Source organism: Bos javanicus, chromosome 6 (genome assembly GCF_032452875.1).
Source record: "Bos javanicus breed banteng chromosome 6, ARS-OSU_banteng_1.0, whole genome shotgun sequence".
NCBI lineage: Eukaryota > Metazoa > Chordata > Mammalia > Artiodactyla > Bovidae > Bos > Bos javanicus.
Window position 1 is genome coordinate 111519261 of NC_083873.1, and position 13284 is coordinate 111532544.

The 13284-nt window shown below is 46.2% G+C and overlaps 1 protein-coding gene and 1 non-coding gene across 18 annotated transcripts in view; both read right to left on the reverse strand.

Annotated features, from left to right (window-relative positions):
* The window catches only part of PROM1 (prominin 1), a 151037-nt gene that overhangs the window by 22966 nt on the left and 114787 nt on the right, over positions 1–13284 (reverse strand). For all 17 annotated transcript variants that reach the window (XM_061420887.1, XM_061420885.1, XM_061420892.1 and 14 more), the window contains 4 exons: positions 11077–11236; positions 7967–8119; positions 2992–3115; positions 622–725 (listed from right to left, as the gene is read on the reverse strand). In XM_061420887.1, the coding sequence (XP_061276871.1) occupies positions 622–725; positions 2992–3115; positions 7967–8119; positions 11077–11236 (541 nt within the window). The remainder of the gene's footprint in view (positions 1–621; positions 726–2991; positions 3116–7966; positions 8120–11076; positions 11237–13284) is intronic.
* On the reverse strand, positions 10806–10912 carry LOC133250126 (U6 spliceosomal RNA). Its single transcript, XR_009737242.1, has one exon. It is a non-coding gene; the product is annotated as a U6 spliceosomal RNA (small nuclear RNA).

Sequence of the window (13284 nt, forward strand, 5' to 3'; positions counted from 1 at the left end):
CTTGGGTCCACTGGTGTAATAAACTGCACTCCACTATCTGCATTGTCCTTCTGAGTGAGTTTGTTTCCTGGAACACGTGGCTACAACAACATAAAACTCTTTCCTATTCCTATTAAAGACTGTAGTATATTTCTGTTCTTTTCTCTTTTTCTGCTGTCCCACAAGGCTTGCAGGATCTTAGTTCCTGAGCAAAGGATGAACCTGGGCTCTGGCAGTGGAAGGATGAAGTCCTAACCACTGGACCTCCAGGGAAATCCCATGCTTATCATTTCCACTGACAGACTCATCCAGTGAATTCTAAATTGTTATACAGCATTTACCTGGGGCAGGGTGACTCTCAAACAAGAGTTTTCCCAGGGTCCCAAGAATGCATTTTAGGGTCACCTCTACCAATAAATTATAGTGATAAAGACAAAGTGACTTGGGATGCACCATCCTAACTCCTAGAGGGTTTTCTGGGGAAGACTGCCTTTTTGGTCTTACTGCTGAGACCAGAGACTGGCTTACTTCTGAAATTGGAAAGTTGACCATTCAAATGAAAAACACGTTGAGAGCAAAATTGTCATTGTAAAAACACAACATTCTAAGTAGCAAAAAAATGCATAATGCAATTATTCATACCTGTAAACTTGTTCAAAAGTGAGATTAATATCTGGTTTGTTAAATACTAGGCCAGAGAGATAGTATTTCCAATCCTCATTTAGTAAATATGGAGTGTCCAAAACCTAAAAGAAATGTAAAGACAGTTTTACACTAACATATATGCATATAATTAAATAATACTCTGTTAAACATATAATATTTGGGATATTTTTATTTATATCATGACTTACTTCATTGATTTTCAATTAAACTAGAAAATAGAAGTGTGATTGCAACAGACAGACAGATCATTGGGTACAAACTGAAGGAATTATTAAGAGTACGTTTTTGAGAGGAACATCTAAGTAAAATAAAGATTAGACACGGCTGAAGAATAATTGATCTGATAGGAAGCCATGAAGCAGTAGGCCCAGCTCTTCACTCTTTCTCCCTGGACAAATGGAGTTAAATCAGGCACATTCTTCAACTTCACATTATGAATTTTAGATGGACTAATGAGTATGTGACTGTATACATACTTGAGGAGTGCAAATGGGAAATACCCTCATTTTTCAAAATATTCTCCTCTACTTTTTAAGAATTGCTCTTTTAACAATTTGAAAGTGAAAGTGAAGTCGCTTAGTCATGTCCGACTCTTTGCTACCCCATGGACTGTAGCCTACCAGGCTCCTCTGTCCATGGGACTTTCCAGGCAAGAATACTGGAGTGGGTTGCTATTTCCTTCTCCAGGGCATCTTCCACACCCAGGGATTGAAACCGGGTCTCCCGCATTGTAGGCAGACGCTTTACTGTCTGAGCCACCAGCAAAGTCCAATTTTAACAATTTAATGTAGAATAAAAGATGATGAAGTCGGGCTTGATGCATTAATTTTTTTATCAAGAGGCCACACGTGTGACAAACTGATGCTCCCAATTGACTTTTCCTGAACCAACTGAGGAATTAAAATACCTCCACAACAACTGGTTTATCTTAGGAGTCCCTCACCTGATTTTATAACAGATATGAGGTAGATGAATATGTACAATGAAACAGGAAAGTGGAAACACATTTTTTAAATCAGAATAGGGAGAAAGACACTGGAAAGTCAAAATGAGAAGACAGACCTGTAGATCAAAATGTATTTATTAGTTAATGAAGCTAAACTTGGATATAGTGCCCTAAAACCTGAAGTAGTTGGCTGTAGAGGGAGAAAGTGAAGTCCAAATTTAATTCCCAACTACCTCGTCAGATTTCCACCAGGGACACCTCCGCCATGAGGTGTGCCATTTAGCAGTCTCCTTCACGTCAATATTTTTTGAAGATTTATTTTTCGCTGCATCCAGTCTGATTGCAGCACATGGACTCTCGAGGTGTGGCTTGCGGGCTCATCACAAAAGCTTAGTTGCCCACGGGCGGTGGGATGCTAGCTCCTCCACCAGGGATCGAACCTGAGCCCCTGCAGTGCCAGGTGGATTCTCAGCCTCTGGACCACCAGGGAGTCCCCTCTTTCACTACAAATTTAGGGCCCTTCCACCATCTGTGTGGGGAACTGTCATCTGGGAAGTTCTTTGAAATATCAGAAACCTCTTGAGGTATGGAAGGAACCTGGAAAATTTATCCTTTGATGTTCCACATTTGGAAACTAATTCTGAGAAGAACTGTATTCTCCCCGAATATGACAACCAGCATTGATGAGTAAGCCTTAATTCCTGGTATTGATTTCATTGACATTAAAAAAGAATACAGTTGACCTTTCAACAACATGGGCTGGACCTGCAAGGATTCACTTCTATGTGAATTTTTTTCAGCACTAAATACTACAGTGCTATGTGGTCTGAGGTTGGTGGAATCCGAGGAAGAGTATATGGAGTAATCATGTGAACAGAAGGCTGAATATAAGTTGAATGCCCAGAGGATGGTCACCCCCAGTGCCCTGGTGTTCAAGGGGCACCTGCACTGCCATATTTTTTTTTCGCTCTGACAAATAGATGGATCTCAACCTACTGAGTACACACCAGGTGCTCATCGTTTTACTCTTGAAGAAACCCACCAGGCCTGCAGCTGCTGCTGCCGCCAAGTCGCTTCAGTCGTGTCTGACTCTGTGCAACCCCAGAGACGGCAGCCCCCCGTGCTCCACCGTCCCTAGGATTCTCTAGGCAAGAACACTGGAGTGGGTTGCCATTTCCTTCTCCAATGCATAAAAGTGAAAAGTGAAAGTGAAGTTGCTCAGTTGCTTCCAACTCTTAGCGACCCCATGGAGTGTAGCCCACCAGGCTCCTCCATCCATGGGATTTTCCAGGCAAGAATACTGGAGTGGGGTGCCATTGCCTTCTCCGACCACTAGGCATGGGGGCAGAATAAAAGCTTTGGCTCAAGCACTTCATAACGGACACACAATCCATATTTACCTGGAATAACTTTTTGTTTCTGTAAGGCTCACAGACCAGTTTTTCCATATTTCCACCCGTGACAAAAGTCAGCACCACGATGGTCATGATTATCCAAGAAAAGAAGAAACTGAGTCCAACCCCACTGGAAAAACAAACAGGAAAAAAGTTAATAATTCTACAGGCAGTTATTCACCATTACCAGAACTTACTCATTCCACCTATTCCACATATACAATGACCTGGGACGCCAGCTTTCAGCAGGTTAACCCCGGTTCAGCCTACCCAGGGTGCAGACAGGAAGTGCAAGGCGCATCTTAAGGGGATACTTGGCCCTGGGTCCCTGGCCTGCCTGCAGCCTGGAACTGGGGCACAGATGTGGACCTGGGGTCACCTGAGGGAACCAAGGCTGTCCTGTGAGGAGGAGGCTATAAGCTGGTGTCCGTGGAAAATGCTGCCTGTCCTATCAGCAAAGGACGCTACACCCGCTCCAATGGTGAGCCCTGGGGGGCTCACTACAGAAACAGGATGTCCCCCCATCTAGCCACCACCCGCTGTAGCCACCCCGAAAGGACGCCCCCTGCAGAGACTCGGGAGGATAGCTGAGGCGCTCGTTTCAGGAATGATGTCAGTGAGCTCAGACTATCTGCCTTTCTTTTCTCTCTCTTTTTTTTTTTTAAAGAGATGAATCTGTAGACATGCCGCCTGCCGTGTAAGGTTTTATTTTTAATTTGTAGAATGTTGTGGTAGTTTCAGGTGTACTGCAGCAGTAAATTGGTTGTAGCTATACATACGGCCACTGTTTGTTTTTCAGATTCTTTTCCCATACAGCCCATTACAGAACACGGAGTCGAGCTCCTGTGCTATACAGCAGGTTCTTACCAGTTACCTATTTTATATATCACAGTGTACGCGTGCGTCTACCCCAGTCTCCCGGTTTATCCCACCTCCCTTGACTCCCCGGTAACCATACGTTGGTTTAGTCCGTTCATGACTCTATTGCTGTTTTACAAACAGAAGTTCATTTGTACCCCGTTTTGTTAGAGTCCACACAGAAGCAACACCATATAACACACTGAGTGAAGTAACTCAGACGCAGAGAGACCAACCCCACGTGGTGTTCTTCAATTAGTACTAATCTTCTGAGGCTCCGAGGACCAGGTCTTTCTCGGAAAAACTCCTCTGTAGCCTGGCTCCTCCCTCACCTCTTCAGAACAGTTCCCTCAGAGCGACCTGAGAGGCTGTGTCCTGGCCTTAAATCCTCAGTTTTGTCTGCCAAATACAGCATAATTCTCAGATTTTAGGGGGTGCGTTTTTTTCAGTTGACTACAGGAAATGTACTCTGGGGAGTCTGAAAGGGGCAGATGTATTCAGATATTCAGAGGGATGCAGACAGAGAAGCGCTGTGAGGGACAGCCCAAGATGGCGGGCAGGGGCATCCAGCGGGGAAGCCTGGAGGATCCCGGAGGGAAGGCCACTGAAGGTCTCTAAGCATGGGAGGAACACACCCTGAATTCTCTCTGTAAAAACAAGCTCTCTTGGCTGCATGTGAAGGGTGGATGGACAGGTGCCCACAATGGAGGGTGTCAGGGAGCTGGCTCTCTCTGGCCCCAGGGGGGCCTGTTGCAGCTGTGAGCGGTGGAGTGGAGTCAAGGGTGAAAGAAGGCTGAACCAGGAGGAAGACACAGGAGGATATGAGGAAGACTCGTGCGCTCAAAGTGAAGGGAAGGGAAGACGGGGTGCGCCAGGGCTCGTCAGCAGCAGGGACAGGGAAAGGGGGAGAAGATGGACTTTTACAAGGTCCTGTTTTCCGGGAGACACGGCGGAGGAGATGCTGTGCAGGTGCAGTTTGGTGTTTGGAGCACAGAGGCCTGGGTTACAGACCTACTTTAGGGAGTCAGTGGCTTAGAAATGATGACTGATCCTTGGGGCTGCAGGGGGAGGCAGGGGCAAGCCTAGGACTGACTGGGCCTGGGGGCACCTCACCATTTGAACAAGAAGTGGTAGAAAGACAGTCAGCAAAGGATTCCAAGGTGGAGGCTTAGGAGGGTGGGAAGGAAACCAGGAGGGTGTGAGGTCACTGGGAGTTACGGCGTGTTTGCACAAGGAGGGGCAGCTGTTCCGTCCCTGCTGTGACATTTGAGAAGGACTCAGAGAAGTCCCCTGGACTGGAGACGCAGAGGTCACTGCTGGCCTGACAGTGACAGGTGAGGAATCACAGTGGCTCGGGCTGGGCAGGAGGTGGGGGACCAGGAAAGGGGCAGCAGACGCAGATCTTCATTTCAAGATGTCTGTGCAGACAGGCGAGTTAGAGGGGAGGATGGGTTGTCCATGGGGGTTTCCTGTTTTCATTTCTAAAGAGGGGAGAGCCCCGTGGTGTGGCCGATGGACATTCACCACTGCACCCCACTCAGCCTCTACAATGCTCCCCAGAGCCTCAAAAGACACGTGACCACAGAGAATCCAGGACTCCTCCTTTCAGATCTTTTCACTCAGATCCTCCTGGGAGGCAAGGACTCTTGCTTGGTTGGTAGAGAGACCATGCTCTTGACTGGACAGTATCAACCACTTTCAAAGAGCAGGTGGTGTTTTGGCTTGAAGCTGAACCAAACATACTCTTTCTCATTTCTACAAACAAGTCAGTGATTAGAAGGAAGAAACAGCATTCTCCTAGTTTGATGAGTCCATCCAGTTGTTGACCAGATGACTCAAAAGATGCAGCATTCTGCCAAGTATGGCAAAGCATGCCATGCTGAAGGCTGGGCTTCGACGGGACAAAAAAGAAATTGCAGACACCCTCAAGGTGCAGACCACCCAGAATGCACCTAACAGCAAGTGATAGCTACCAGCCTGTCCCCTACTGCTGAGATGGGTTCTATGGCTCCTAAGTCAGAGGTTTACATGTGACTCTAACCCTTTAGAGATCCCTTAACGTGAGATGTGAGTATTACAGCCAAACTAAGGTGGCTCTCAGCCTCCCGTCAGTTTGCTCATGACTCTATTTTATTTTATTTGAGCTAGATACCACATTTTTTTGCTTTCATTCCCCCCAAAAAGTAGAATAGACTTTTATGAAAGTTGAACCTTTTTAGAGCAATTGACTTCCTCCCTTCAATAATTAAAACGATGCATTAACAACACATAAATCCACCATGAAAATACTGACAAAATAGCCAAGTGATAGGGTTATTAAATTTTGAACATTAAATTAATCTTCTGTCTGTAGCTGTGGACATTTAAACAAAAGGCTGGGCAAATACACTCTTCCTTGTTGGCTTAATTCCTGAAGCTTAGGCATGTGAGCAAGAAGGCATGTCCATGGGTGGAACTCTGTCCAGCTTTATCCAGTTCTAGCAGACTCCCATGTCATCAGCTTTAAGGTTATTTTTAAAACTTCACTTAAAAAAAAAAACAACAAACCCACAAATGAACCTAACAGAAAGACTCACAGACATAGAGAAAGACTGGTGCTTGCTCGGGGAGGGGGTAGGGCAGGCAGAGGGATGGGCTGGCAGTTTGGGGTCAGCGGATACAAATTATGCCATTTAGGATGGATAAACAACAAGGTCCTACTGTATACACAGGGAACTATATTTAATATCTTGGAATAAACTATTACCGAATAGAATATAAAAAGGAATGTATACATGTGAGTCACTTCGCTGTACAGCAGAAACTAACACATTGTAAATCAACTATGCCTCAATAAAACAAAAACTCATGTGCCTGTATTCATGTGAATAAAGGCGTGTACTACAGTGAAGCCTGAAGCTTTACGGAAATGGCCTTTAGAGTCACAGCTCATAAGTAGCCAGATTATTATAGTGACCCAAAGTTTAAAAAAGCAAATTAATGCATGTCACTATAGACACAAGTCAAGAAATGGCTGTGGTTTTGGTTCCCTATGGCCCAAAACACCTCTTCTAAATCTTAACCCTCCCCTGGAGCCTCATCACCACCATCCCCAACTCATTCCCAGGAGTTTATAGGAAAAGAGAATATCACAGAGCTTCCCCTCTGGGGAGCATTCCGAGCTTTTACCCCTGGTCACTGGTTTACATTTCTGGCTCCACCCCCACTTCCATCCAGCACATGCCCCCTCTGCTTTGTTATAAGCTAGTAAACGGTTTTCTTTACAAAGATAGGAACTTGGCTACGAATCTGACTGAAACAGGGAAAACTGCTCCAGTGTGCGTCACGTTTAGCACCTGCTGATACCTCAGATACCTCATCTGATACCTCATCAGATACCTCATACCTGATCCCACCACTAATACAGGCTACCTGTCTAACTCCCAAGGGTGCTGGCTCCTCAATCTTTGTTCTAAATCGAGTCTCTAGAGCTTCAGAGTGAACAGTGTCTGGTGTCAGATCAACCTTCAGAAAGTGTCTGCTGAATGCATGGATTGGTAGATAGATTGACAGATAGATAAATAGATGCTGTTGTTTTTTAGTTGCTAAGTTGTGTGTGAGTCTTTTTCGACCCTGTGGACCATAGCCCGACAGGCTCCTCTGCTCATGGAATGTCCCAGGTAAGAATACTGGACTGGGTTGCCATTTTCTTCTCCAGTGGATCTTCCCAACCCAGGGATCAAACCTGCGTCTCCTGCTTTGGCAGGCGGATTCTTTACCATTGAGCCACCAGGGAAGCCCAGAGAGATAGACAGATATGGGGGAAAACAATGAGAATTAAGAAAGCAAACTCGGAAATAATTTCCTGATAGCTGCTTTATGGAGGAGCCTACCATACACACGTGAATATACATATAAACATGGATTTTAAGCTTGTCTCTCAAAGTGCCACCGACCTAGAGTTTCCTTGATTTTTATGCTTAATGGAATTTCCCAAACCAATGAAAGCATGATCACATCAGGTCTCCCCTGTCTGTCGCTGGAACCCAGAGTGCTTGGTCCAGAGGCCACGGGGTCCCTGTCACACCACGGTCCCCACCCTGTGTTTCCACCCTTCACAGACCAAGGAAGGACCGAGACTCACACCATGAGGAGGAGGCCCCCGGTGTTCGAGACGCAGCCTCGTCTGGTTGGGGTGGCTTTCTGGTCATAGCCCAACGTGCCACAGAGCAAGCCCAGGAGGTAAAAAATCAAGATGAGGGTCAGCAAGCAGCAGATGACCAAGCAAACCAGCCACCTGGTGGAGCAAACACAGAACAGGCACACGTGAGCGGTGACATCATCGCAACACAAGAGTGCTGGGCCGGGGCTGGAGGGGAACACGCTACCCTTGGCAATCAAACACCAGAGTCCTGCTCACTCCTCAGAGGGAGAGCGCGTTGTGAAAAGACGTCTTTCCAGCCCGAGTCCTCCAACCCAACCAAATCAACATTTATCCTGGTTTCAAAGAGCTCTCAAAGGTCATGGGATTATCGCTTTTTTCCCTTCACTTTAATCCACCGGCCCGGAAGCAGGGTTGACTCAGCCTCTCTGAGGCAACTGACAACCATGCCCCTTAAGGCTTTTCAGTTCTCTCAAGGTTCCTGAGGCTACAAGTGTGGATAATCAGGGTGTTAGAGAAAAGAGTAAGTGATGGTTGGAATGCGTATTCAGATAGTTATTGAGGGTGGACCCAGGACAAGCCAAACTGAACACTGATTTACTTCCCCCACCAAACACAACCACGCCCCTTAAGGCTTTTCAGTTCTCTCAAGGTTCCTGAGGCTACAAGTGCTTATTATAAAGAGGATGAGATGCAAACAGATCATGCTAGACAACAGATAAGAATTTGGGACTGGTTCCCCTGGTCTTTTATCTAAAATGTTTTGTGATTTTAGGAATACTAGGGACAGCGGGGTGGGGAGTAACCTGTGTTCCTTACTGAGGCAGATACCTTCTACTTGATGAGTGCACTCAACATTTTACAAATTTTCACATCAAGTGAGAACAGTGTATGCTCAGTCATGTCCGACTCTTTGTGACCCCATGGACTGTAGCCCGCCAGACTCCTCTGCCTGTGGGATTCTCCAGGCAAAGATACTGGAGAGGTGTGCCATTGCCTACTCCAGGGGATCTTTTCAACCCAGGGATCCAACCTGAGTCTCCTGCATCTCCTGCAATGGCAAGGCGATTCTTTACCACTAGCACCACCTGGGAAGGCCTTAGAATTTTAGGCCCATCCCAAATCAAATGCCTGCAGAATGGGGGTCTCAGTGTTATTGAAGGTCTTGTGAGACACTTGAGGATAAAGGATCCTCAGTTAGGTCTTGCTGGCATTCCTCAAATGTACAGCAACCCAGAAGCATTCAAGGGTAGAAATACTTCCCAATGTTTAAAATGCTAAAAAACAAAGGATGTACTCTGCAACAAAAGCTGTCACTGCAGTTCTTCATTCAGTTAAGAATAAACTCAATCATTATTAATAATGGGCTTCCCAGGTGGCACTAGCAGTAAAGAACCCGCCTGTCGATGCAGGAGACCTCAGAGAAGGGGGTTTGATCCCTGTGTTGGGAAGACCCCCTGGAGGAGGGCATGGCACCCCACTCCAGTGTTCCTGCCTGAAGAATCCCAAGGATAGCCACCAGCACCTACTCTGTGACGTTTTGTGCCAGATCCCGAGGATACAAATTTAAATAAGCCATGGAATCTGGCCTCAGGGATCTTTTACTGTTAATGCATGCCTCATCTGCTTTGTTAAATTTCTTTTTAAATAAGCTTGTAGTCTCAGGGCGTGGGAGGAGGAAGGAAAGAGAGCTGGTATGTAGACAGATCATTGCACCATTCCTCCCATCTGTACCACTCTGACTTCTAATGAGATTTCAAGTCCACTGGGAAAGGGTCTGTCTTATGTTTGTTTGTAAAGCGTCTGCCTACAATGGGGGAGACCTGGGTTCAATCCCTGGGTCGGGAAGATCCCCTGGAGGAAATGGCAACCCACTCCAGTACTCTTGCCTGGAAAATCCCATGGACAGAGGAGTGTGGTGGGCTGTAGTCCATGGGGTTGCAAAGAGTCGGGCACAACTGAGCGATTTCACTTTCTATTCTTTGTTCTGACACCTGCTGGGGTGGCCAAGCCACATGGTAGGAAAAGGCCGGCTGATACACAGCGATAAGTAAGGGCATAGTCAGATGGGAGTTAAAAACCCACCTTTGCCACGTTGTCCTCAGTCTTGAGTAAGTCACTTCACCTCCCTGAGTCTCAACAAAACAGGGTTATAAGCACAATACAACCCGGGGGGTTTCTGTGAGATGCCACATGGAGAGCTCATGGTGGGCGCACTGCGACTCTTCCTAAAGGCCAGCAAGTACTGTTATTGTCTCACTATTTATCTTGTGCTCCTGTATAATAAATATTCCAAGTAGGGATGGCAGTCTCTGTGGTCTCCTGGGTTTAGGCAGCTGGAAGAGTTCCAGTAGTGGTTATGGGGCTGAGCCTTTCAGAGAAGGGATTCCGTCTTACTTCTCATGTGATCCTGGAGATCCCGTGAGTCTCTCCTGTCCTGTTCTCCCCGAGCTCTTGTCTGAGACATATGCCCACCAGCCTCTCCCAGGACCACATCCTCCCATTAGTGTTTTTCTAAAGGACAAAGAGCTGGGACCCACAGCAGCTTCAGACAAGCCACTGGTTCCAAGGATGCTCTTTCTGTAAGAACCAGCCTCTATGTATTTATTTTATATATGCATAAAGAAAAAAATATTATCTGAATGCTCTTTCTAATTTCTTTTAAATTTTAAAATCCTGTTACATACCTTAGATAATTATAACCAAGACTCTGGAAGCCATCAAAATTGCAAATAATTGACTATTTGGCTCAAGAACTTCCAGTCTTCAATATATATATATATATACACACACACACACACACACACATACATATATACACACATGTATATAATGCTTCGTGAATTTTCATGTCATCCTTTCACAGTGGCCATGCTAGTCTTCTTACCGTGGTTTCAATTTTAGTACACATGCTGCTGAAGTGAACACTTCAACTTCTTCAATGAACTTAAACTAGGGTGAACACATATCACCTTGTGGCCTCTTTGTACAATTTGCTGTCCTAAGATGATCCTGGTTATATCGTCAGATTTTCACCCCACTCCCCAGCAAGCTCCACGCTCGTAGTGGAAAAGCTCAAAGAGGGCACTGACCTGTATGAATCGCATTCTTCCATAGTGGGTAAATACTGGAGGATATAATCTTCAGAGTCATTAATGTAACGGATGAAATTCGACAGTGTCTTCTGAATAGGAATCTTCGTGCTTATATTTTTGACATCAGATTGAAGGGAATTCAAGGTCTTTTTAAACTCTGAAAACAAAGATGCCTTGGTTACGCATGTTCATAGAGGAGACAAGACACTTAGTTTTGGAATGTAACTGAAAAGCTTGAACCACTCTTAGTTCCTCCCGTGTTATGCAGATGTTTAAAATATGAGAAGATCCTACAACAAGCGTGAATGCAGCCAAGTCTATTGAAAAGCAATTAACAAAAGAGCAAGCTATGAGAGCTGACTTAAATGACATGGTGTGAAATCAAGCCAGAGTTTTCTACTTATTTCACTAAAAAAAGAAAAGCAAAATGGACCAAGTTACTAAACTGGACTGTGTGCCTACAGCAGACAAGGCATTTTTACATATGTTAACTCATTTCTCATTCCCAGTTCACTAACAGGGATGCTGGGCCCATAGGGGTTAAATCACTTGACCATAGGTCTGTTTTTCAGAAATACTAGAAATGGGATTAAAAACTCAGGTTCACCTACCTATAAAGCTTCTGTTAAATGATTTTGCAAAAAAAAAAAAAAACAACTATTTAATAATATAAGAATCCCTCCATCTACAAAATAGCACTGAGGAACACAGTAATTCTCCAGGAACAATTTTTTGAACACGTGACCTCAGGTGACATTCTTGTTAAAATTGTATTTGACTCATACAAATGGAATCTTGCTAAAGTCTACCTGTGTCTCCTACCTGCAAAAAGCAGTACTATTCCCAGCGGTCAGTTTCTATTAACCTGTATCCTAATCTCTCAGGGAGGTTATGGTGCATCTTTCTGGAATGTGTGTGATCATCAGGGCAGGTCCTGGGATCAAAGTCAGCAGGGGTGGGGACCATGACCACTCACTAGGGCCTGAAGGGGGCCTCATCCACAGTGATTCTTGATGGGAAACATCCCAGAAACATACTCATCGGTCAAGGTCTGCTGATTCTGAAAGGCAGATACACGTCTCTGCAGCAGCGGAGCCAAGACTGGCAGGTCTCAGGATGCGATCCAGGGCTCCTGGTGAACTTCGGGGAGCTGGGAGTACCATCCGAAAGGAAATGATGTCTCACTGGTGGGAATTTTTTGCTTGAAATTGTGTGGTTCACCTCCATGTGAATCATCAGGAGCTCCTAGGAGTCACAGAGTGGGTGGACATCTCCACATGACTCATGCCTAGAGACCCCAGGACCCTCCACTCGGAGACTCTGTAGGTCTCTCTTTTTTTAAATTAATTAATGTGTTTATTTTTGATTGCCCTGGGTCTTCGTTGCTTTGCACGGGCTTCCTCCAGTTGAGTGGGGGCTACCCTTCACTGAGGTCTGCGGGCTCCTCGTCACGGCGGCGTCTTGCTGCAGAGCACAAGGCACACAGGCTTCAGTAACTGCAGCACTCAGGCTCAGTAACTGTGGCTCGCGAGCCCCAGAGCACTCTGGTCTTCGGGCTCTTGCAGGACCAGGGCTTGAACCCATGTCCCCGACACTGGCAGGCAGATTGTTATCCACTACGCCACCAGGCAAGTCCTCCAGGTCCCTTTGTTCACCCTGAGATTTCTGGGGGTTGATACACGTGGCATCCAACCAGTCCATCCTAAAGGAGATCAGTCCTGGGTGTTCACTGGAAGGACTGATGTTGAAGCTGAAGCTCCATTACTTTGGCCACCTGATGTGAAGAGCTGACTCATTGGAAAAGACCCTGATGCTGAGAAAGATTGAGGGCAGGAGGAGAAGGGGACGACAGAGGATGAGATGGTTGGATGACATCACCAACTCAATGGACATGGGATTGGGTGAACTCCGGGAGTTGGTGATGGACAGGGAGGCCTTGTGTGCTGCGGTTCCTGGGGTCGCAAAGAAGTCGGACACGACTGAGCGACTGAGCTGAACTGAACACGTGGCATATAGATATCCCCTCTCCTAAGTGCAGTTTCCTCGTCTCCGAATCCGGCCCCTTCCGCTTCTCTGCTGTGTTCCTCCCCACACTCCGCAGCCTTGGTGACTCTGTACAGAGCTGCCGCCCTCTCAGCAAATACCTTCTTCCAGCTTCAGTTTGGACGTTGCTTCCTCCGGGAAGCCTTCCACTATTCTCTCCGG